The following is a 25822-nucleotide window of genomic DNA, read 5'->3' as shown; positions in this document are numbered from 1 at the left end:
TAGAGTACACCACAGAGCTTTCAAGATGTGTTATTTATATTCAAACAATATAGTAAATGTCCTCTGTCTATTGGCCAAAATTGCAAAGATTATATATGTCTTAGTTTCAACACTTATTTCCCTGTGTACAGCCTACATTGTTGTTTTACGACCCCACAGATTGTGGATGAATATATTTGATCATGACGGTTATGTAGCCTGGCATGTGACTTGTATTCCAATATTCTGATATACATAATCTTGTTGATTTGTATTCCAATATTGTGATATACAGAATCTTGTTGATTTGTATTCCAATATTCTGATATACAGAATCTTGTTGATTTGTATTCCAATATTCAGATATACAGAATCTTGTTGATTTGTATTCCAATATTGTGATATACAGAATCTTGTTGATTTGTATTCCAATATTCTGATATACAGAATCTTGTTGATTTGTATTCCAATATTCAGATATACAGAATCTTGTTGATTTGTATTCCAATATTCTGATATACAGAATCTTGTTGATTTGTATTCCAATATTCTGATATACATAATCTTGTTGATTTGTAAGATATTCCAATATTCTGATATACAGAATCTTGTTGACTTGTATTCCAATATTCTGATATACAGAATCTTGTATATAGTTCTCGGGCTTGCTGTACGTATTCATCATCCACAAGCAGTCGGCAGAAATGAGATAAAAGTTCAAAGTTCTCATTTCAAAGTTTATCCGTACCTATACACAGTCATTTTCTTTATTATCAATCATTTTTACGTATGCAGGCCTACACTCGGTGGCAAAATGTAAATGCACGGATTTCTGTATTCAGTATATCCGTATACTGTATATAAAGCTTGGCATAGAGATACTGTAATCAAGCGTGAAACCCTGAATGACATCCTCAGATCTGCTCAGATGATCACGAGGGACACAAACTGCAGGTCGGATACTGTATTCAATAGCGCGGGCAGGCTTATTTGGCTGAAGAGGATCACAATGATTTGTGTATGGATGAATGGTTCATTAAAGCGAATGGAATGGATAGTCGTTCAGATATTGCCAACACTCATTTAGACAGATCATGAAACCACAATCCAGTGCAATCACCTCTTCTAAACGTATTGCACAAACACAATTAAGACGATTTTAGACCAGAACTGTAGGCTACTATATCTGGCGACTTTTTTTTTTTCATTTTCAAAGCAGTATAACCTACGAGCGCGAGAATTATTCTACTTCTTCTGAACACGGAGACGGTATACAAATAAGCAACGTCATCACCATTAAACAGTAGCATGATGAATAGACCTTTGTTCTTTAGTTATCAGGTACAGAAAAAGAACAACACAAAACTAACAAACTTAGAGCGCGATACTTTGATTGCCGCTGTTAGAGGTGTATGTATCAATGGAATTTTCATCTTTCTGTTACTCATTGCGTTCATGGTATTAGTGTCTGCCATGTCTATGGATATCGCTAGTGGGTATATCATCCAATATTTCAAGGAGATTTATTTCAGTAAATAGTTATTATATGGCAAACACCATTTATGTACGTTAAAGCAAACATCCCCAAGCACTCACACATAAATAATCAAGATAGATAAATAGATGAATAAGTAGGCCTACATGTGGATATTATATCCACATATATATATATATATATATATATATATAATGTACACACACACACACACACACACATATATATATATATATATATATATATATATATGTATATATATATATATATATATATAATATAAAAAATAAAAAAGATAAATGGATAATGGGCTAGTTGAAACTATATAAAAGCCTTTTCAACTTTATTAAACCATTCATCGGTTTGCCTAATATCTAACTATTACAATAGATATTATGAGCTCTGGCAAAGCTATAAAATATATACATCAACGCTTATTTTTTATACTTGAAGCATATCCGCATAATCCCCCTTGAGAAGGGCACTGTAATTCATCACACAAGGCACATGTGTCCCTAACGCGGGTCATTAATCTTTGTTAAAGAATAATCCTATCTATAAAAGAATAAAAAAAACCACCGATATCCCCTTCCCTTCACTCTATCCTCCTCCTCCTCCTCCGCATCCCTTATTATACTCCCCTCTCTCCCTATCTCTCTCGCTCTCTCTCTCTCTGTCGTGTATAATTTATCTTCCCTGTTACACACACACATAAACATAAACTGCATTCATAGACATTATAAGGGAAGTAAACACAATCATTTTAATAAACGCTTACGGTCTTATACGTAATTGTTGCCAATATTACAAAGAAGACGTTTAATTGTAAAAAAAAAAAAAGCACAAATAAGTCACATCAGCTAAAAAATTGTATTCAGAGAACAGCATACATAATATGAAGGTCTCTTTTCTTTGTGTCAGACAGTCTAAATTGATAAGTATGAAAAGCCCTAGCATTTTTGTTTGCATATTCGCATTGACGTTGCAGGATGAATACTAATAAAAATGAATAATGATATATGAACGTTTAGCCCTGTCAATCCATTGATGTACATATTTCAAAGAGAAGCACTGTTTACTGTCACCGTCATAGATGTGACTTCGATTCCCACATCGCTGCAGGCTTTGATATACGTTTTCGATTAAAAAAAAAAAAATCGGTGACATGGAAGATTAATGTGGTTTTTTTTTTCTTTCTCTTTTATTTTCGTTTCTACTATGATTGATTACATTTCTTGGAGAGTTCGATTTCAAAAGTGGGAAAGAAAGAAATTAATCATGCGAGAAAACAAATAAAAGGTAAGCATCGTACAATAATAAACATGACATTATCAAACGTGAGGTATGAATTTTCTTCAATGTGTATATCCCTCTGTACAAATGAAATTTGTATAATCGCAACCGGAGACAAACTGAAGAAAACTCATACCTCAATCTTTACAATATACTCATGATCTCTTGCTTTCACGATTAAACGTATTGAAAAGTGCGTATGTTATAGGCATTTAAGATTTAATCATTGTATCTCATTTTGTCCAGTCGTCGGTGGCATGGGTCTCAACTGCCAGTAGGCCTACTGTATCTTGTTTTTGGAAATCCTTCACAGTCGTTCTTTCTTTATTCATTTTATATTCTATTCATTTAGTTACTTAATTCTGTATTTGAGTTTGTTTTGATTTTTGGCTTTGACTTCAAAATGCATCTTCTTTAGAATATAGATAAATCTGTGACGCTGGAGAAACACATACTGCGATTTCAGCTATACTTTAACCAGGGAGGTGCTTTGAACAGCCCACGTGATAACTTGCTGTGCATCATATAATTTTTCAGCAAAGAGAGCTCTTTTCAAAAATATTTCTAGCAATTATTGGAATGAGCGGCATTTCCTCGAGTACGATTGTGAACGAATATGAACAGCAATATTGTATATAAACAGCACTAATAGTTTCCAGATCAAATCTGTTGTGACTCAGACCGTGTCAGACCTCTATATACACTTACTCACGCTTTCACTCGTAGAGGCTACCTTGAATGCAAACTTATTATAAATACAATTTTTATATCACTTGTCATTCTTTAATCTACCTACTGAACACGGTGCTATGGTATAAACACGACTGGTTAGAGTCAACGCTAACTACATCCATGGGCATTATAAAGAAGCGAAAATGTTAAAAAGATTCTGCAACACAGTGCAACCCTTCGAAGGTCATGACCCCATGATATCATAAATGCACACGTCAGACTAATGAGGAGTTGAGGTTGCAACAGCCAGCGGGGCTTTTAGAGAGCGGCACTGACTTTTGTAACACAGCATAATAATAATCACCGTTGTATATAGGCATGTTTCCCAACTAAATTGTTAACTATTTGAACTATAGAATTAAGACAGACACATCACTTCTAGATGATGTCTATTTGTGATGCTCCTACTTTTCTGATTCAAAAGCCGGCCACTTCAAGTCAAAACTATTTAGAAGAAGGACACACATTGCACGGCTCACTATATTAGTTTTTCCTCTGTCGACTGGCTCAATGAAGAGCGAGAAACCAACAATATCTCCCTCTAGCGACTAAGTGGAAGATGAGACGATGTTACGATTCACCCGTTCTGCTCTGAAGTCGAGTCCCTTTGTTGTATAAAGCGACTCTAGTTCTACAATATTATTTCCTTTATTTATACCCTCTATAATATAGAGGGATTCTAGTCTTGCTACGCCCATCTTCTCTTTATGACCTCTTCCCCTTCCCCTACAGAAACATAATATACACACGCATCCAAAATAACAAAGAAATTACAACAAACACATGACTTTCCGTCGAAACGGAAGAGGGGTCGGGGTTGATGGCGGGTAAGATCATCGACCCTTGCCGCCCCCACCCCCACTCCCAATACTAAAGACATTATACTGCCCCTTCACTGGACAGATGCACTGAACTCTACACTAGTTCGCTGGACAGTTGATGTCACAGTTAGTCTATGCTTGCGCTGCTAAATAGACAGTAGGTAGCGCTATGGTAAATGTAGCTCCATGTTCAGGCTGTCTTTTATTTCCTCGCACTGACTCTCAGTAGGACGCCCTCTGGAGGCTTCACAAGGGTGGTTCCCAGTTTAATCGGGATCTGTAATATCGAAGAAGAATAATATAACTGCATTGACGAAATAGAAGAAGTGGGTTCTGTGATGCATTTTTAATTCAGATGAGTTTATACCTTGACCATGATACGCAACTTGCAACGATCTGACGTTTTATCATGACTGTTATCACTAATATTCAACTTTCTAAAACTATGTTTAGATTGTTCTGTTGTTTTTACCACGGCTTTTTCTTCCTCCCCCTTTTTTTGTTTGGGGGGGGGGGGGGGTGGGTTCCCTCCTGTAATCCTCATGACGATTTTCTACGCCACAAGACGACTATTATGACTTCTGTAATTTTACATGAACACTTTTACAGCGGTGAAGATTTCTTCAAAGTCGGACCTCAAAATGATGAAGATGCCCAATTTTAAAGTGACATGTTGTGTGTTTGTTTTTTTCCACAAAACAGTGACACCTACTAGGAACAACTGCATTACATAATTTCTATACATTTAATTTATAAAATGATGATATTACCGCCTCACACTTTAGTCTTATTATACGCATGAAAATCTTCATTATATTATCTATAAAAAGTTTTTTTTTTCGTGAAAATAGAAGACGCGGTATTACCTCTTGTAAAATCAAAATAATTCATGTATAGAGTTGCTTATACTATCACCGTTTCATGTAGCATGTGAAACTTCAAAATTCCAAATCAATTTTTAGTGGTGAAGATTTCTTCAAAGTCTGACCTCAACATGATGAAGGTGCCCAATTTTAAAGTGACATGTTGTGGATTTTTTTTTTCAACAAAACAGTGACACCTACTAGGAACAACTGCATTACATAATTTCTATACATTAAATTTATAAAATGATGATATTACCGCCTCACACTTTAGTCTCATGATACGCATGAAAATCTTAATCATAAATTATTATCTATATAAAACGTGTTTTTTTTTTGGTGAAAATAGTAGACGCGGTATACCTCTTATAAAATCAAAATGATTTATGTATAGAGTTGGTTATTACTATCACCGTTTCATGTAGCATGTGAAACTTCAAAATTTCAAATCAATTTTACTGCAGGTTTGACTTTGATGAAATCTCTTCCATTCTGTTTGCTATTTCATTCATTAACACTTATTCTTCTTTACAATTTCATGTATCAAATATCAATTATTACAGAATTTATGTTATTTCCTACTACTTGTGATTCACGTTTCCTAATATGATTTATGCTCCTCTACTAACGTGATGTTAATTTGTTAAACTTGTTTGCAAGATCCTTTTTTTGGTAGCCTCCCTGGTTCTATATATCATGATAGAATCCGAGTACAAGAGAGCGTTTCAAACATTTGACGTAGAATCCTGTGTACCGTTGTTTCTGGTGCCACCTCAAAGCGGTAGTTCTGCAGCAAACGCACGACCGCCATTTTAGATTCCATGAGCGCGAACCTCATTCCAATGCAGTTTCGCGGACCGGCGCCAAAGGGCATCCAGGCCAGTGGATGGCGCCCTTCTCGATTCTCCTTCGAAAACCTGAAAACATAGTTTTTATATGAATATATCTTTGTTCCGGACCTTATTTAAGATTTGCCCCTCACAGTCTTTTATTGAAAAGAATTCACGACAAAATGGAATCATAAAAAATTTCTTACATTCGTGTCCTATAGAGAGAAAATATGACTTGTCACTTCACGAATACAACGTGTTCGCTATATAAAAGATTATTCTTAAGTGTTGTTTTCAAAATAATTGTAGCCGCGTTGTTTGTTTGTTTGCTTGTTTGTTTTCAGCTCGACTATTCAGACTATTTTTTACACTCTAAATCCATATTCATTCTAGGTCCATGGCTGTGACACTGATGTCGTATCTTCAATGAGATGAATTGAACAAATTCACGGATTATCCTCATTGTGACTGCCTGAAGGTCACCCCGACATCTTCTATCGATGTCGGCACAAACAATCGACAATAAGAGGATGATCGGTCACCTCGTTGGATCGAATCTGTCTGGGTTGGGCCAGTATTTCTCGTTGTGGTGTATCACGTAAATCGGTATGAAGACCTGACTGCCTTTGGGCATAGTCCAGCCATTACAGGTGAAAGTCTCATTGCATAGACGATCGACTCTGTACAAAACGATGCAAGGAAAGGTTGTTACTATAGTTTAGTATGGAGCATTCACTCTGATTTCGAAATGAGTATATTGTGAAAATTCACAATCAGTGCTGTGAAAACGTTACCATGTTATTTAAATATCTTTCTACGTCTGGCTCAAAACGAAAGTTGTAATCTCTAAATATTTGAATTGATTCTGGAGAACATAATTATCAAATATGAATATACTAAGACATTGTAGCAATATCATTTGAAATATCCAACGAAAATCAAATATATATTAGAAATCAAATAAATCTAGCTGATAAGCTGTTGTTGTTTTTCTAATACACTTTCCATATCGAAGAATAGAAATCAACAATATAAGCAGATTTAAATATGGATATTGCTCAGGTGATGATAGGAACATGTGCCATTGGTTTTACACAGAAGTGTCATAGAAATCATTTTGGATCGATAATTCTACAACTAAATGTGTACAATCTTTTTTGTTTTTATGTTTTTATTGATTTTCATGATTCAAACAAATAACATAACAATTAACTATAAAAGTGGGGGAGCTGTGGCATAGTGGATAAGACTCCCGACTCCCTATCGGAGGACCCAAGTTCGAATCCCGCCCATTGAGTGCTTACGTCCTTGGACAAGATGCTTTTACCCACCATGTCCCTCTCGTAAATGGGTACCTGGCAATGCTGGGGTAATAATAATAGCAGGACCCTCTGGTAGAGCAGTGGCAACACTGAAGAGGCTACCCTGGGTGAATAAGACTTTATTACTATTACTATCAAAATTACAACTTGGACTACAGTATATAAGAAAAAAAAAATACTATAAAAATGATACTACAGTGTATACCTCCTATAATATCGACAATGCTATATAGGTTCTTGCAACATGAAAGAAATTTGCTAAGAAGTATTTACATTTTTTGTTTGATTTCATGTTGAAAAACAGAAAATAATAAAATAGTGAAGATTTGTGCCTTTACAAGATTTGTTTTGTCATGACATCACTTTATATACAGGTCTATAACAGTTACAAATATAATCACACTTGTAAAAACAAAAGTAATCATTTAGATCCAATATTGATATGTTTCGTTTTACTTAGGGCCAACTTGTACAAGGTGTGTGATTAAACTTGAATTCTCACGCTGGTGCAGGCGGGTAAACTCGAAGGGTTTCACAGATTACGCCATCGAGATATGGCATCTTGGCAACAGAGGTGTAATCTACCGAATCCCTGGCCGGCGTCAATTCGTCGATCTCCTCGATGAGTTTTTCCTGCGCGGCAGGGTTAGTGGCCAAGGAGTAGGCAACGAAGCCAAGAAGGGTGCTTGTCGTTTCGTATCCTCCAAGGAAGAACACCAGAGCCTGCATGTATTTGGATGATATTCACTTGAAAGCATCATTATACAAGTGGCGGATCCAGAGGGGGGCGCACCGGGACCGCGCCCCTCTTTATATATATATATATATATATATATATATATATATATATTTTTTTTTTTTTTTTAAACAAGAGAAATATAAAAAGCCCCCCCCCCCCCCTCCTTTAACTTTGTAAAGGCGCCTTCCCTTTACGGAACTCCTAGATCCGCCCATGTTATACGTTATCAACATGATTAAGAGGCACCTTGCATGATAAAGACTCAGCGAGTAACACAAGATCGGCTTATAGTGGCTCTGGTCCTATCCAGTCCGTTATCAGAATGTTTCTATATAGGCCTATATCCTGCAACTATATACACGAGATGGTCCATCGATAGAAAATGAACTGTGCATGTCAAGACAGTCACAACATTAAGGTGGGTGGAAGACGACGATCGAAAGATCCTATAAAACAGTTTAATTTGAGAGTAGCTATATTTTGTTCTTATGACACACACACACCAACACACATATGTATAAGCCTACATAATAATGTCAGCAACAACATTTTAAACACAAAACTAGAAATGTCGCTATGGCGACTGGTATGCCTCCGCCATAATGAATGGTTCTCCGAATAGGTCTATAGCACAATGTCTTGACAATGTGTGATGAGCTAAACCGTAACTAGCAAAATATCAAAATGACAGCTTTGTCACAAATGCATTGAATGTTCACTTTCCTTGTTATAGGTTTATTTGGATGAATAGTTACTGTCCGTAGTGCAGGTATTTGGGGATTTGAGGATTTGTACACAACTTTTGACCGTTCTATAAGTTTAAAGAAGAAGTGAAAGTTAGCACTTTCACTTGACCTTCTGACCTTTGACCTTTTAGCAAGAAACTTCCAAGAGAATCTGTCTTCGGTATAATACATGCATACACTAAGTTTAAAGAAAAAAAATCCTGCATGCATTGCATAAGATGAGAGGGAAATAATGACATTTTGATGAGTTGACCTTGAACTTTGACCCCTGACCTTTGACCCCTGACCTCTAAATTTCCTAAATGATCACTGCCAGTCAGTACATGCATAGATACTAAGTTCCATGAAGATAACTTGAAATATTTGTGAGATATAGAGAAAAAAGTACAATTTTAACATTTTCACTTGACCTGTGACCCTTGACCTTCGACCTCATGACCCCAAACTCTCTCTGGGGAATCTTCATTTGGTAGTTCATGTATACACCAAGTTTCAAGAAAATACCTCCAGGCATTGCATAGATATAGGGGAAATCGTGAAATTTTTAACATTTGACCTTTGACCTTTGACCTTTTGACCTTTAACCTTGAGCATGTGCACCCAAAAGTTGACAGGCACAACTTCGCCCTCTCATATACATGCCAAGTTTAATTAGGATACCTCGTGCGGTCTTTTAGATATGCTGTCCACAAAATTGATTACGGACGGAAGGACGGACGGACGGACGGGCAACCCGAAAACTAAATGCCTCCGGCGACACTTCGTGGCGGAAGCAGAAATATCATTAATGATCTCAGCACTTCAAAGAGTTTTAACTTGCTTTTATTTCTTTTTTGTTTCAGTAAATGCGTTCGCCAGTTTTTCTCACACTCGTTCTCACAATGGCTAGTTCAAATGGATAGAGTTAAACTCTACATCAACGAGAAACTGTTCACCATTGGAGCTATGCGTTGCCAACCGCCATGACTGTGTCAGGCGATTTACACTTCATAAACATGCCATCAGAGAAAATAAGAACCAAAGTATTTCAAACCTGTGCCAAAATCTCATCTCTTGTCATGTTTGCTTTGGCGCGTGTCTTGCTCACGAAGTACTCAGTCATGCCGTGGTGTTCATCAACCATATCGTGGAGGTCTTCAGTCTTGGTTGTCGGACCAATCTCGACGTCGTTGTTGTTTAACACGTCTTGTAGAAGCTGCAAGAAGTCCTTTCGATGCTTTGATTGTACAACGGCGACAACATTGATGATGTCGATGATGTTGATGATATTAAGGAGGGAGGGGAAGAGGGAGAAGATATCATAATTTTATACTAATAGTTTTCATCCCTCCCGAGGTTTTTCTCCCAGATTCTATACCGCAACAACAACTAAAACATAGTTTCCTTTCCAACCTTACTAGCTTGTGGCGATGTTTTAAATCTAGATTAAAAGGGATGCATGTACATGTATCTAAAAACACAAACAGACAGGATTTTATGTATTATAATATGATATACATCAACATTCTGTTATTAATACATTCTAATATAGAGGGCATAATATCGACATTCATGATATGCATGCACGTCAAAGGCCTCCCCCCCCCCCCCCCGTGACATAATATTCGCCTTATCTGCATGATTAACACAATCGTGAAGTGACGGTAATGCACCATTTTGTGAAATGCTGACTTTCTGACCGTTTTTTTTTCTATATTGTCACATCTCCGTTTTTGTTTTTTGTTTTTTCCGTTTGTGTTATTTTTTTCTCGCCAGAACATGGAGTCAAGTTAAATTTAACGCGTCACGATGATCAGCGAGTGCGTCACTGGTTGAGATGACTATGTGCCATAGGATATTCTGTGAGTTTATCATCTCACCTGTCCAGATTGGGTACTCCGCTTCAAAGAGAGAGTCTCGTTGATCACCGACGTGAAGAAATCTAAGAATTTTCGAGGAAATCCCTTGTAGTCTAGGAAGTTAAGGACGTTCCTGAATGCAGGGAAGACGGCTTGAAAATGAGAAATTGAGATTGATAGTCATTCCAATCTGCTGTATGTATAGGAAAACTTTTATGAAGAGAACTATTCAAAGGTGCTTTTCTTGGTTACGTACTCTGAAGAATTTCATGCTGTAGGTTTCACTTTTATGCTGCTGTGCCAAGCACAATATTATTATTGCTTGATTACACATTATTAGTGTGTCAATTCTATCACGGAACAGATCATCTCTCAAGTGCTCACAGGTCAACATCCTGTTAGTGTAGATTCATTATAAACGCAAATGGGCGCCACCATGACACGCTTGACAAGCATTGGATTTGAAACATGTGTGGTTTATACACTCAGCAAAAAAAGAAAGTAAACACTTTTTCGAGGTCATATTTTTCATAGAAGATTTTTATGAAAATCAATGTATTACATACCATATTAAAGGTGATTTAATTGGCTATTACGCTCATAGGTTAATTAAAGAGAAAACATTACGCATAAGTGAGCACATTCGTTTTTGTCCTCCCAGGCACAAAATTAGAACTTGCAAAAATTGACATGTTCTCTTTCATTTGCAAGTGCCCTTCACAATAACATTGACAACAAAAGACCACTTTAACACAATGAGAGACATGAACGAAATAGGAAAAATAAGTTTTTGTTCTCTTTATCTCTTTATAACCTCTAAGAAAAACAAAGTGGGAAACTAAAAGGGAAAAATAGGAATTTTCTGTCCAGTCAAACTTCAAATGACATAGGGAATAAAAAACATAAAGATGTTTAAATTTCTTTCTTTATTTCTTTTAAAATCCATGAGACAATTTCAAGAACCTAACATTGTTTAAAATTTCCTCATTTGAAAAAAAAAAACCTCAAATTTGTTCCTTTTTTGTTAATTATTACTTCTTCTCTTATTTCATTTGAATTTAGATTTGACATGAGATGTTTTATTTTCCTCCATTATTTTTAGCCTTCATTGGTCTTTTAGGCTTTAAAGATATCAGAGATCAAAGGTTTGTTTTTGCAACTTAATTCATGTTCCTTTTTGTGTAAAATTTGTTGTTTGTTCTTATTGTTCTATGGAAGAGCATATACGCATGACTGACAACTTGTTCCGTTTTGCAATTTTTACTTTTGTGCCCTGGAAGAGAAAAACGATGGTGTTCACTCATGCAATAAGTTTCCTTTCTTGTTGACCTACCAGGTTGATAGCCAATTAAATTACCTTCAATATGGTATATAACACATTAGCTTTCAGCCAAATATTCAATGAGAAATCCAAACCTGAAAAAGCGTTTACTTTCTGTTTTTGCTGAGTGTAGATATTCATTATTAATAACATTGAAAGTGGACCGTTTTGAGTGTTGTTGGCCATATCAACAGAGGGGTCTGTTGGTCCAGCAATAAGTCTCAGAAGTCTCTCCAACCCCTTTCTTTCACTCGCTGGTGCTGGTTACCAGTAATATCTACACGCCGCACAGTGGGCCAGAATGAGCTCAAAGTGCGCCAAAATTATATTCCGTGGTTTCTTTTTACCCAAATTTGGTGTCTTAGAGTAATTAGGGGCGTAGAATTGATTGAACATAATTTCAAACTCATATGACGTCACTGTGATGCTGTTTTTTCATTGGCTACCAAAAATCTGTCTGTAAATGACGAATAAAGCAATGCAAATCTTAGGCTGTTATTTTTTTCTTTAAAGATTAATTTATCTTTTCACCTTCACTGACATTGCTTATCTACTACCATTGAATACACGATGCTTACATGTCATAGAAAGTGTATAAACATTCGGGTTTCGTTAAAAGAATCGAATTTATGCTGAAAGTTCCATATTACACACGTACTGCAAAAGCCTTGCAAAATGATACTGTTGTCCGTGTAAACTAGTTAGAATATAAGTTTATGATGTACGCTGTACGTTTGGGTGAATTTTTTCACTTTATTCTATAGCGGGACATAAACGCGCGATACAAAATCAATCTCCGATAAAGTTCTTATCTCTCTACTTCATATATAATCTTAGGCCTATGCCATATCAATTCATACAAGCGCAAAAACCATTTTGTCTAATTTAAATGGAAGGATAACAAATTGTGAAGTCAGTAATCAGGAAAATGAAAGGTTGTGACTTAGAAGCTAAGAATGAGTCTGCCGTGTATGAAAGTTTACTTGGAAAAACTAAAATAATAAGATTTTTTTTTTAATGAAAAATTTATCGAAATCACAATCATATGAAATTATAAATTCATCCACGTTCCACAGTGATTTTTTTTTTTCTCATCAGTCGTCGGAAGTAAAGTTTTTTTTTTTTTTGCTTCCGACAACCCACAAAGTGTATGGGATCACAGTCTGATGAATCCGACTTGTATTGGTCGCCTATCAGGTCAATGTCAGACATGTCAGGCATGATCCGATGAGGCAAAATCGTCCGATGAGGATCACGCGAGCAATGTCTGACATTGACCTGCAATCGGATTCACAAACTGCGATACTATACACTTTGCTGAGCGGCCGGAAAGCAACAGTCTTTGCTTCCAACGAGTAGCCGATGAGAATAAAATCTCTGTGTTTTGGTGTTTAACGGTCTATCTGCATATGTCAAGAGTAGCATCGAAGTACATGTATTTTGGTGTCCATACAATATGTATCCCAGTGGGAATAGCTATGTTTACAGTAGTGGCTATGACAATTATGGACAATATGGCTACATGGCCTTGGCTATGTGCAATTATGTACTCTTTTATCTTCGGAGGAGGGGTCTTTTAGGTGCCGGACTAGCCCTATACATGTATTTTATAACTCTGTTTGCCTCTTATTCAGTGTTATTCATGTTTCTGTGTCTTTAACGTGCGAGAAAAAAATAAATGAATAAAAAAATGCCGCCCTCATGCGGCCCCGTATGATATAACAGCATTCCTAAGCGGCTACAAGGTCCAAAATAGGCGTAATGTGTCGCGGAAAATCGGCTCTAACACAAAAAGTGGCAAAAGGTGGCAGCCAAATCTGGTATCAGCTTAAAGCTGAGACATCAGGGAATGTGGTGGTAATAGAATTTAGTTGGAAATCCGTGGCAATCTAAACTTTTCATTAGGGTATATTAAAAAGACAAATAATTAGCCTCTTTTCCAGGATATTTAGCGTAAAATATTCATGAACATTAAGTTTCTTTGCATTTTTATGGCATTCATAACGTAAAATGAACTCTGAGAAATATGTGGGAGAAATTACAGGTTGATATCTCAAAAACTACATGTTGAACTTATTTATTTATTAAAGAGGTTACAATTTGCTTTGAAACTCTTAAAATATTGTATTTTGCTACTTCAGGTAGGAAATATACCCCTTTAATGTACATACCTGATTCAAATATTTTAATGATATATTCTTCAAAGCATTACCTCTCAAGAGCGCATGTCAAAAATTAAAAAATCCCAAGTGCCCAAAGTGACTTTTGGCGCACTTTGGTATCTCTCTGGCCCACTGTGCGCCGTCAACAGAATTTATACAAAGAGCCTGTCCCGGGAGGGATATCTCGATCTCACCAGCAAGCACCAAGAGCGGGTTGGTCGCGTTCGTGTTGATCGCAGCAAAGCCATTGATCAACTGTCGCGCGTTCTCAACAAACGGGTCGTCTGGGTTGTTCTGAGAGTCCACCTGAAGTCCGAAGGCACACCGGGCAATACCATCCATGGAGAAGCGACCAAAAGTTCTGCATTTTTATTAATCATTTAGAAAAAACTTTAAACATTTACCTTTTCAAATAAATCGTGAGCTACAGGCCTATAGAGATGTAAATGATAATCACTCTGCAGCTTAGCCTCATTTACAGGCAAATCATTTTGTATCCGAATCTTGGTTCAAAGCACTTCCATTTTCTGCAATATTTCACGGAAGCATTTATGTATATACCCATACATATTCATATCCGCACAAAAACAAGCATGGATCCATTATGAGGGTGTTTGTTGCTTCAGTGAGTTAATTTGCGAAATTCAACTGAAACGGAAATTATGGACGTGCATACGCTTTACTTTCCAAGTTATAGTCCTGAATGATAATGTTATATAGAGAAGTTGGCTCAGTCTGTTGTAAGCAACATACAAGTACTTATAAACCAATGTTAATTACCTTCTAAACACTCTAACAAATTTATACACCCTTCAAAAAAAAAAAGCACTAATTTGTCGATAGAACTTTATTTATATCATTCTGTCGGCGAAATACTAATTGGTCAACTGGTCCCGCTTAAAAAAAAGGGAATACTCACGAAAAACATTCAATCAATTGGTTGTTTTCTGCCTGTAGTTTGCCGATGTTGTGCACGAGTTTGTCACAGCACTCATTCACAAGACTTGACATCTAACGAGTACAAAATATCGAGAAGTAGCGAAATCATATTTACATTACAGTCATAATTTTTACCGACAAAGAAATACAAAGACCTACAAGCCTAATACTTGCGTAATATACGATGGTCGCCAAGTGATTGAATCGCGATTGTTAAATCTGTATACATTGATAACAGGCAGACCATCTCAGAGAAATTAGTATTTTGCATGACTATACTATGATATATAGTATTACGTAGACCTTATGCATGGCATGTATTTCAGCGCTGTCAAAAATATTCTACTTTTATCATTGACATGTCTATATACTTCAGCAATATGAGAGTAGAATATTATAGTGGTTGGGCCTATACTCATCTGCCATTGCAGCGCATAACTGCTAAGGATCTCTTAAGTACTATGGACACCAAATTAAGCCTTCACATGAATGTGGCATTTTAACCCTATATCAAGTAGTGGAATATATTCTTTTTTTTTCTGCGAAAATTATCATGTAGTATGTAATATGAATTGACAACTCAGAACTTTGCAGACAATTTTATTATTAGATGGAACATAATTCCTTAACCGTCACAAAGTCTGAGAGAATTAAAAAATGTCAATTTGAGGCAGAAATATCAACCTCTATCTTTCAAAATGTATTTCCAATTCAAGAATGTAATCATAACGGTGATTCAGGAGACTTGTAGCATTTTGCATCGGAATTATAAAAAAAAAGGAAATGAATAAAGCAGGCTTCCTTGTTTTGTTTTGTTTTTGCTTTTTTTTTTTTTTACTGATATTAAAGGTTTTCTTCAACCTTGTGAAATATTAGCAGTGAGAGATAAGATGTATCATTGTGATATATATATAGCATCACAAAGCTCAAAATGTGGTTTCCGGACTTAGTGATGGATTAAAAAGAATATACTCGCCATCTTCATCTTTGACGCTGTAAATGTCGGTGAGAGCAGGTTTCGCACATTCCTCCAGTGATCTCCTTTGAGTTGGGTTATCATCTTATCAAATGGACTCACTTTCAGAACGTCCGGCTGGAATAACGTAAAAACGGCTCTACTTTTTAACCCGTCAATATATTAAAATCATTGGGAACCAGAAGTAGAATTTATCACCTTGTCATTGATAAATCATCGACACTTCTAAATTTCCCTGTACATCTTAAATCAGAGAAAATTATTGATGGCGCTGAATAGAATGGTGCACAAATTAGAAATCTATAAACATTTGCTAATTAAGAGAGGAAGAAGAAGAAGTTTGATTTTTTTTTTTTGAAGATGTTGTAAATTTGAAAATCAGCGGCATGTGTTATAAGTCTATATAGTAAAGAATTAAGAAAGATGAGTTCAAAAATCCTGCAACAGAAACAAACACATTTAATTTGATTTTATTTGATTTATATAATTCTCTGTATGGCACATCATTTGTAATTATTTTTTTGTCCCAGTAATATCATCAAATATAGTCCTACACATACTAACAAAATAACATGATACGCACTATAATCGCAATACCATTTTCCTACAATTTCAACAATTCTTATTACACATACATTTGTGGCATAATTACAAGTACATTAATAGGGACAGCAAAGGGCAAACACAACAGATTGTTGTTTTTTTTAAGCTCTATCTGATGAAAAAATGACAATTAATGGTGAATCATGATAAAAAGAACATGCACAAAACACATCTTTCAAAAATATTCAGTAAAAACTGAATACACTAAATCTAATTTGCTGATACAATCAAAAGGCCCTTTCAATCAAAAGGCCCTTGCGCACAAAATTTGCAAAAAAGATTGGTTGATTGTTGTAAGACTATATATACACCACTGATAACTTACAGCACGATCGACAAAGTTGGTAAAGTCCTTCACCATGATTTGCTTGATCACTTCGATGTCAAACACAAGGAAGGCTGGCCGACGAAAGAGGAAAATACTGAAGAAGAAGAAGAGGAAGAAAAAAGAGGGAGAGGAGAAACTGATAATAGAACCTCAAAGACACGTACACCCGTTCTCAGTTTGATTGCGATGTGTCATTGTTGTTTCTGCTAAAGGCCTTCTATCGTTTTGTCAAGTATAGCTTCATATTCACGTTCACCGCGCATTTACTATAGTAACTGTAAGAACAGGGAGGTGGCCCTGGTAAGGACCTATACACATAATAATATAATAAGGTTACTATATTTTACCCTGCTGCAAACTGCCTTCTGCGGCAACGATACACATGATTATAGGGAGAACTTTTGATGTTTTTTTTGTAACTGACCTATTGATTTGATAAACATCAAACTAACTATATGATCGTTGTTCGTTTGACTTCTCAGCAGTATTGTTTCAAATCAATCCGTCCTATAACAGTGAACTTAGTGCCTGATAAATGTATCTCTTTTCAACGGATGACAACCGATCATATTCAATTGATATGATATTGTCAATCGCATATGTATTTTGTGAAATTAACGAAGCTGTTTTATTCTATACAATTGTAATAATCGTCTTTTATAGGCATATCTGGTGTCGGAAAATTCCGAACGCACAAGGAAAATGTGGTGAAGAGATTGTTGTGTTCATACTGGAAAGTACAAGGGTCAGCCTTTTCTGACGGAATGCATATTGTCTCAGACCCCTGTAGATACAGATATAGCAGTAAACATGACCGAGAATTGTGAATATATAAATAGTATCGGTGATAGTACAGCTGTAGTGTACATGCAGATAGGCCCATTGCACGTATTCAAAAGCTATATAGCTTGCACAAGATAAAATGTCAGAAGTTCACATGATACTATCTAAGTGACATGATCCAAGTCTTCAAAATTATGAATGGCTATAATTCACTGACACCAACCGTTCTAAGCTTTTCAAAACAAAGATGAGACAGTCTATCTTCGGGGCCACAACTTCAAGATCCAGAAACAACATGCACGTCTGAACATCAGGAAAAATAACTTCACTCACAGGGTTGTATCTCACTGGAATTGCTACCAAAGTCAGCTGTGGAAGCAACTACAGTTATAACAGATTCAAGTCAGAAGTCGATGCATTCCTGTCAGAGAAGTACAGCAAATTCACATACTCCGCAGAGTAATCATCTCAATAGTAGTTGATTACAGCTATAAAGAAGACTAAGTATTCAAGTTTGACATACAGTGGAAGTTTACTGAAAGTGGGAGGGCATTACAAAACTTTTGTCTTTCCAGAGGCCCGACAAGACAGGTGAATACATACAGGTGAATACGAACTAGTTCCGCTGCTGCATGTGCAATTGCATTATCCGATCAATTCATGTGAACGCTATAATCAAATTTCATCGAGATTCCTAAACCTGTCAAGAGAGAGAGAAAAAAAAAGAAGAAGAAGAAGAAGAAGAAGAAGAAGAAGCATTATAGTATTCACTCAACAAAAACAGATCCTTACACAACCAAATTCAACTTCTTCCAAACGCCATGACCAAGCCCAACTGACCACGTCTCTTATCTATAGATAAATGTACCTGTATCTCTTTTATACTTGACTCCTATACCCCTTCTCCATCCATGTCAAACCTCTGCACATCTATTATGATTATACTTTTTGCTCACAAACGTATTTCCGGTGGTAGGTATTTCGTTTTTGTTTTTGTTTTTGTTTTTTTTTTTCATGAATGCAGATTCTGGTCTTACATGAAAGACACACGTGTGCATGAATAGGAAGACCGCTATAAAAAGTTGGATAAAACATGAGGAAATAACGAAACATGTCTGCTGTCAAAGGCGCGCAACACTATCACGTATATTTATTTAGCACAGTGTATGATCCATAGAGATATATACTATATCTCTATGTTATGATCACACTATGAAAGGGCAAGCGCGAGTTAAAATGCATTGTTGGTGTCATATAACATCAATGATCGAATATTCCTCACTCTCAGCATTTTCTCACTAGTTAATAGAGGCACTCCTGTCAGATTTTAAGGATTTATAGCTCACCCACAAACATCATCGTATTTCTTGGAATACTTCGTCATGGACTGATGGAGTCCCTGAAAAAAAAAATCGAAAAAAAAAACACAAATCGAAATAGTACTCATGATTGTAGTCGTACTTGAACTCTTTCTTGTCAAATTTGTCGACACTTTAACATGCTTGTGAAAGGCTTATTCGTTCCCTCTATTATTTGTCTTATTGTATTTATTTGTTCAAAACTCTTCCATTAAGGCTGAGACACATCCGTATATAATTTCACCAAACTATTCAGTTCATTAATCGAAATCAATTTCATTGCATTTCATTCAGTGTTTAGTTTAATTCCATTCAATCAATTCAGATTCCATGTCCAATTCTTACAAAATAATACAATAGCTACAATAAGTCCTTTTTGTACAGCGATTTGAAGTCAATATTCAATCAGTGCCAGACACTTCTTAATCATGCATGGGGGAAAGAAGACCATTCTGGGATTTGGGTACAAATCGATATCATGCTCACATGAACTTTAACATTCCATGCCGTTATATTAATACTTATTATAGCAGTACTGCAACGTGAAACGCCGCATACTGACATCTAAACTTTAACTGCCTGTCAATTTTGGTTCAAAATATACTCAAATTTAAATGATAATTATGATTGGTGATGAGTTCGTCATAACTACATGCGGGGTCATATCTGTCCCCTATATCAACTGCCATGTTCAGAAAAATAAAAGTTTGCAATGGGCAGACGTTGCGAAGTCTCAAACGTCAATCATTTTGTTTTTCTTTGAGAGACCGATTTAAAAAAATGGAAAAATGACAGAAAGACAGATTGAAGACTGATTAACACCTCTGGTGTCCATAAATGCTAGAAGAAACGATTTGTAGAATTTGACCCAAACATTGAATGGGTGAAAAAATATTTTTCTATCAATCTATACCCCGTTTTATTTCTGATGATACATTATATCTACTTGGTTGACCATTCCTACCTTTGCTAGTTCCAAAGTATTTCCAAGAAAAGGCAGCGGTGTGGGACCTGGAATCCCACGTCTTTTGAAATATAACATGTTCCATATTTCGCGCCTGTGCAAAATACAGAACGAAATCATTCAAATTAATATAAAAATAATATTAAGCACGAAAAAGAAATATATTTCAATGCAGTCTCTCGGAGAATTGCATTTATGTAATTCACATACTATAAAAGATAATAGTGTTGCATGGTGCAACCTTCAATTAAGAGGAATAGTTCAAACTTGCCATGTCCGCCTATAGCACGGCGTTCAAAGCTAAGCAATATAGGATATCATAATGATAGCGTGTTCTTTTTGTCCCAACGTCTCTCACCTCGTCATGCTTATGTAAAGCTTCACCAGTTTCTGTCAGAAAACGAGCAAATTATGCCAATGATTTTGTAAAATTCACAGCAAAATCTACGAATGACTTCCCAAGGGTTCCGTCCGAGGGTACCGTTGTTTGACCCTTGACCCTATAACTACAAGCACTAACCTAGAGCCCCATCACCCCCCCCCCCCCCAAAAAAAAAACAGTTTTGCGGCCCCTGCAGTGTACGCTCACATGTACCATGGAGGTAGAAAAGAGACACTACCTCCATGCATGTACATACACCACTTTAACTACAGCTAACATGACTTCTGCAGACCTATATCAACATCTACATCGTATATGTACCAGTTTCTTTGCATCCGATTCTTTATCACTTATACATGGTTCGATACCGGTTCGTCAATGTTGATTGCGCCTGTCTATATTTTTAATATTGCTAGTCAGTTATCGTGCAAATATAAGGCACCTCTGAGGCTCTAACCATTTAAGTTCACTATGATCACCTGTACCTTCGTACCTACGTGATACTGAAAACCTCTGGATCTGAAATACCATGAGGTGGAGAGTTTCTAGCGCCTCCCTGGAAATGTCTTTATGACACAGTTAGTACAGTATACCTAAAGCTAACCCTACCCCTTCAGTATGTCAATAATATATCGTTGTGCCTCTGCACATGCAGATCTCTATACAATCACGAGAGGCTTATGACCCGCCTTTTTCAGCCATTCAAGCAAAATGAAAAGATAATTTTCTGCAAGTAAAGAATGATGTAACGTTTAAAACTCACACGAAGATGAGAGCTACTACTGTCCAAAGCAATGGCCAAGACATCGACAGGGATATCTCCATGATTTTGAGTATAGGTTCGACAGGTTGGACAGATATTTTCCGTCGTTGAAGAAACGCGCTGGTTAATGTCGATGTTAATGTCACTTCTGCATAATCAATACCGAATATATCAAAGAAAAGAATCACTCTAGATGCCCTTTGGTCTGCTGCAAACAGTGCGCACTTGAACTTTTCTGTCACTTTCCTGAGCCGATGCCACTCGAAGCAACTGTGGGTGGTTACGAAGTTTAACCCGCATATTTGACTGTACCATTTGTTCAGATGTGTTGCTGTTTTTGTTTTTTCCGGTCTCAAATACATGTTTATTGTCCTCATTATTATCACTTTCGAAAAGGTAAAAAGCTCAGCATTCACGTTGACATCCCTCGATTAGGCTATAGTCGCTCACACCCGCTGCGAATGGAGGATGCTGTGATAATATTGACGCGCACCAAATGAAACTCGTCGTCTGAACCGCCCTAACTCGTCGACATTTCTATACACATGACCGAGCAGAGTCAAGCAATGTGAGGACTTTGATTTCATCAGAAGCTATGCTAACACAGAATGTGGGTAGAGATCATATAGATGAGCATGATATCAAAATGATCCAACCAAGGAGTTCAAGAATGCTATTGAGGGACGATGGTATAGTCTCGAGGCGAACTCACAGACTATACTGTTTTAACAAACCCTAAAATAACCTTTTTGGGGTGATATCAAGGTTATTCTAGAAACCTTCAAATGGCAACTTAACACTGTCCATTATTCAGACATCCCAGTTCAACTTGTCATGGGCTCTTGAATCATTTGATTTATACAGGAGGTCAGCGCTATAGTAGACTCTCCATTCATTCTCCAAATTTACATGATATCACTTTATATTGAAGGTCAACCAAGACATGAATGTAACTATAGCAGCCCTGTCTTTGCATCCCACAAGTGTCGCACGGTGTCTCGGTATAGGGCTAACATGAATGGTGCTTTTACTTACACATACCTCAACCGCATAAAGACAGTCGTAAATGTAGTAAAGGTCGGTATGTCTTGTTCAAGAGAATCAAGACGACATGCTCCATAGATCTGGTTTGTTTGGGGTCTAATTTATTATGTCAATGTCTATTTCAACCATAGCTGGGCCACAGGAAGACATCAGTATGCCTATTAGAACAAGATTTGATGCATGCACGGACATTATAGCAATGCACCTGACTTATTGCATAACCCAAATGAATCATATTTTCTCCTTATTTTGGAAGCCCCCTTCCTCCCACCCCCCCCCCCCATATAGCCGTCAAGTTAGAGTGTTTAAAACCAAATAGGTTTAAGCATATGCATGGGCAACGAATCGATGGGGAGCGAAGGGGGTGGGGTGGGATGGTGAGGGGGAGTTGGTTCCGGTATCCTTCCTTTTAAAAAAGAAAAACAAAACGAAAAAGTGGTCCACTTTCCCTGCCATGCTATCTGTAGAGCTTTCATGCTTTGAAAATGAAGCTGCTCACTCATCTCTATACTCTCGAATAGAAATCAGTGTAGCTACTCCACCTTAGAAAGGTTCATGAACAATGTTATCAAAAAGACAACACTAAATTTCCCAAACCATATTTTATGTACATACATAAAATGTGGTGTACATCAAAGGACGATATTACAGCCTTGACTCTAACATCTCTGAATCGTTGCCATCCCTCGTGCAGGCTTACGTTTAATCATAGCACGTAACTTTATTCCGACTTCCTTTTCTTTATCAGATTTGTTCGTGTTTATTTTATAGGTATTCCTGGTTTGCTTTTCGTTCTTTATACAGCGTCGTTCATGTCATACAAGGCTACTAGTATTCCTGAATTCATGAATCATTGTGTATCATTTGCATCGGATCTTTCGCATTGTTACAGTTATACGTGACTATGTTGCTCGGGTGACGAGGAATCTTGTAAGCGTATTACAGGTGGCTATCTCGTTGTTTTTTATGTATTTTGCTATTTTTCTTTTGCTCTTTATGTTCTCCTTTCCTTTACGTCCATTTCCTTCCTTTTATAGTTTTCGTTACAAGGTTGTTTGTTTAACAAGATAAACATTTTCAACAAGGGACCTATACGATACAAGCTCTGCTTGTTAGTAGGTCCCCCAAATTTCATGTTTGTTAAAATTTTCTTCTCTTGTCTTCTTTTTAATTAAAACGCTATGTCCAGTCTAATGTTCAATCGATTTTATCATGTTATTTGTGTTTGAGATGTGGAACGAACAATAAAATAAAATCGAAATCAAATCAAATATTGAAAGTCTTTTATCATTTCCGACGAAACTGTTGTGTTTTTTTTCTCATAAAGTTATATCCTTATTAATATCCACAATGAAAAATGAACCTGAAATATTGTGTAAATGGTAGAAGAGTAATAAATTGTTTTTACACTTTAGAAAAACAAAACATGTGATATTCCAGCGAAGAGGTAGATAATATTTGTTTTCTCATATCTAAATGTTATGATTGATAATATCTCCATTGATAGAACTGAGTCGATATCTTTTCTAGGCGTTCCCATTCATGAATCTCTAGCTTCGAAGTACCATTATTACAAACATCTGTTCTAAATTGTGAAGAAATGAAGGTGTTTTTATCCAAATCAAAAAGTACATTGCCCTCCAGTAGTTTGGTAAATATCTACATTATAATGCAACAATTTTACTTCATCAAGCACTGCAATGAAACATGGGGGAACACATACAGAGTATATTGGCCCACTTAATAACAGATTGTATATGCTTCGAGATCGCGGGGATTATGATAAGCAATAGACATTATTTTTTCAATTTCACCACTCTTTATGCAATTTTAGGCATTTCCAAATTCTATCTTGTCACTCGTAATGTTTTGTTGTTTATGTTTACATGCAATCAAAAGATGCTGCCTCAAGTATTCGACTACAGTATATGTTTCAGATGAATTCGTCATTCCACTCGTATATATTCCGAACGGGAACGTTATGATTTTCTCAACGACCTTTGACATGATTCAAATCTAAGATTGCAATTTATTCGTTTCTCTGGAGTCAAGGGATGAAATTCCATTGATGGCGACACACTTGACAGGTATAAAGTTCTACACAAACAGAGTGTGGTGGTATCCACGACTTACTAGACTTTCTTTCTTCCTTTGCCTTTCTTTCTCCCGATTCTGTGTACATTTAGGATGGATGTGTGATTGAGTGAGTGTGTGTGCCGACAAATTTAGGTACATAGATGTACATGTATTTTTGTTTCTGTCAACTGATGAATTATGCACATGTGTTTATATTCGTTATTTCAAGTTGGACCGATTTTGTGTATGCTTTGGTCCATGTCACAATAAAATCTTAATGATGGTTGAAATATGTTTTACCTCTTTGTTGTTGTTATTGTTTAAGGGCTCCAGCTACAAGCACATAATTGTTTCTTAGGAGTCCTGGCCTTGTTATATTTGCTTTCCTGTTATCACTTGTATGTTGTTTTGTATTTTGCTAAATGAATGGGCGAATAAATGAATGAATGAATGAATATGACATAGAATGCTGACTTGCCCACGAATTTGAAGGGAAATTGATACTCTTTTCTCTCACACACACACACACACACACACACACACACAAACTGCAACAATTCCACAATGTATTCACAAATAATCAACAATTTACAGGTACTATATTTCACAAATGTTTTTGTATTGTCCAACACGGAAGGTGCTCATCCATGCGACTCCACGACATAACTTGCGAGGAACCATCTACAGTACTATTACGTCACAACAAAGCTCTCTGATTGGTCATTTGCCACGTCGCGTCGTCGGTGATTCCCCCAATCTTTCGCGCGTCCATACGTATCATATAGGCTGCGTTCACATAGAAGTACATGTACTACACTATTTGGGTATTCGGGCTCGTTTTTCGAGGGCACGCGAATAGCTTGAATCGAACGATAGGATTTCCTCACAGCGGTTCACATAGGAGGGCACTATTCGGAAGTACCGAATAGCTGCGAATAGTATAGCAAAGTGGGAATCGAGCTTGTTCGATTTTCTTGCAGCGTATACCGTCTCTCGTTTACGAAATAATGACAATTTTGGTCTGGATTTGCCCTTTAGCAAAAATAAGCATGTAGACTGACATTTTAATGCAGTTTAGAAATTGTTAACAGGGACGGATCCAGGGAGGACCGCAACCGGCGCACGCCCCCCCCCACCCCCCCCTTTATTTTTTGTTGAAACAAAAGAAATAAAAAGAAGAAAATGGGGGGGGGGAGGGGTGCGTGCGCCCCCCCCCCCCCCCCCTTTAATTTTGTAAACGCGCCCCCTCTTTACGGAATTCCTGGATCCGCCCCTGGGATTTGCTGGGATGTAGGAGGAAGAAATCCTCACTGCATGGGATGGTGAGTTGACGGTGCGGGTGGTGGTGTACTCGGTGTCCGAATAGCGAATAGCTTTGTGAACGCAGCCTAATGCTATGCACCATTTTATGCACCATATGGCACCATCACAGTACCAAGCAGCAGCAGGCCAGCAGTACGTGCAC

The 25822-nt window shown here is 36.8% G+C and overlaps 3 protein-coding genes across 3 annotated transcripts; all 3 read right to left on the bottom strand.

Annotated features, from left to right (window-relative positions):
* Nucleotides 1-4497: 4497 nt before the first annotated feature.
* LOC139721545 (cytochrome P450 3A19-like) lies at nt 4498-8064 on the bottom strand. The gene is made up of 4 exons (XM_071632861.1): nt 7838-8064; nt 6556-6693; nt 5938-6100; nt 4498-4597 (listed from the first exon to the last, which is right to left on the bottom strand). The coding sequence occupies exons 1-4, from the start codon at nt 8062-8064 to the stop codon at nt 4523-4525; spliced, it is 603 nt and encodes a 200-aa protein (XP_071488962.1). The 3' UTR covers nt 4498-4522.
* A 1783-nt stretch (nt 8065-9847) lies between these two features.
* Nucleotides 9848-15147, bottom strand: LOC139721544 (cytochrome P450 3A7-like). The gene is made up of 4 exons (XM_071632860.1): nt 15061-15147; nt 14336-14502; nt 10680-10810; nt 9848-10036 (listed from the first exon to the last, which is right to left on the bottom strand). The coding sequence occupies exons 2-4, from the start codon at nt 14481-14483 to the stop codon at nt 9848-9850; spliced, it is 468 nt and encodes a 155-aa protein (XP_071488961.1). The 5' UTR covers nt 14484-14502; nt 15061-15147.
* Nucleotides 15148-16485: 1338 nt separating this feature from the next.
* Nucleotides 16486-21375, bottom strand: LOC139721543 (cytochrome P450 3A2-like). The gene is made up of 5 exons (XM_071632859.1): nt 21238-21375; nt 20093-20186; nt 19117-19169; nt 16985-17081; nt 16486-16494 (listed from the first exon to the last, which is right to left on the bottom strand). The coding sequence occupies exons 1-5, from the start codon at nt 21297-21299 to the stop codon at nt 16486-16488; spliced, it is 315 nt and encodes a 104-aa protein (XP_071488960.1). The 5' UTR covers nt 21300-21375.
* Nucleotides 21376-25822: the final 4447 nt, after the last annotated feature.

The sequence above is a fragment of the Diadema antillarum genome, unplaced genomic scaffold (genome assembly GCF_040938485.1).
Source record: "Diadema antillarum isolate AM-2024a unplaced genomic scaffold, OU_Dant_1.0 scf00000145, whole genome shotgun sequence".
Classification (NCBI taxonomy): Eukaryota; Metazoa; Echinodermata; class Echinoidea; order Diadematoida; family Diadematidae; genus Diadema; species Diadema antillarum.
The sequence above is the reverse complement of the archived record's forward strand: the minus strand, read 5'-3'. Positions and strand labels throughout refer to the sequence as shown.

What these genes read in the sequence shown, in the direction of transcription:
- LOC139721545 (XM_071632861.1), bottom strand. Translation starts at nt 8,064, where the DNA reads ATGCAGGCTCTGGTGTTCTTCCTTGGAGGATACGAAACGACAAGCACC. An exon ending in GTTTACCCGCCTGCACCAGC is followed by an intron (nt 6,694 to 7,837) that starts GTGAGAATTCAA and finishes CGTTTTGTACAG; the next exon opens with AGTCGATCGTCTATGCAATG. An exon ending in AGGTGGCACCAGAAACAACG is followed by an intron (nt 4,598 to 5,937) that starts GTACACAGGATT and finishes TCGATATTACAG; the next exon opens with ATCCCGATTAAACTGGGAAC.
- LOC139721544 (XM_071632860.1), bottom strand. Translation starts at nt 14,483, where the DNA reads ATGGATGGTATTGCCCGGTGTGCCTTCGGACTTCAGGTGGACTCTCAG. An exon ending in CCCGCTCTTGGTGCTTGCTG is followed by an intron (nt 10,811 to 14,335) that starts GTGAGATCGAGA and finishes CTCATTTTCAAG; the next exon opens with CCGTCTTCCCTGCATTCAGG. An exon ending in GGAGTACCCAATCTGGACAG is followed by an intron (nt 10,037 to 10,679) that starts GTGAGATGATAA and finishes GTACAATCAAAG; the next exon opens with CATCGAAAGGACTTCTTGCA.
- LOC139721543 (XM_071632859.1), bottom strand. Translation starts at nt 21,299, where the DNA reads ATGGAGATATCCCTGTCGATGTCTTGGCCATTGCTTTGGACAGTAGTA. An exon ending in GTAGTAGCTCTCATCTTCGT is followed by an intron (nt 20,187 to 21,237) that starts GTGAGTTTTAAA and finishes TATTTTGCACAG; the next exon opens with GCGCGAAATATGGAACATGT. An exon ending in AAATACGATGATGTTTGTGG is followed by an intron (nt 17,082 to 19,116) that starts GTGAGCTATAAA and finishes CTTCTTCTTCAG; the next exon opens with TATTTTCCTCTTTCGTCGGC.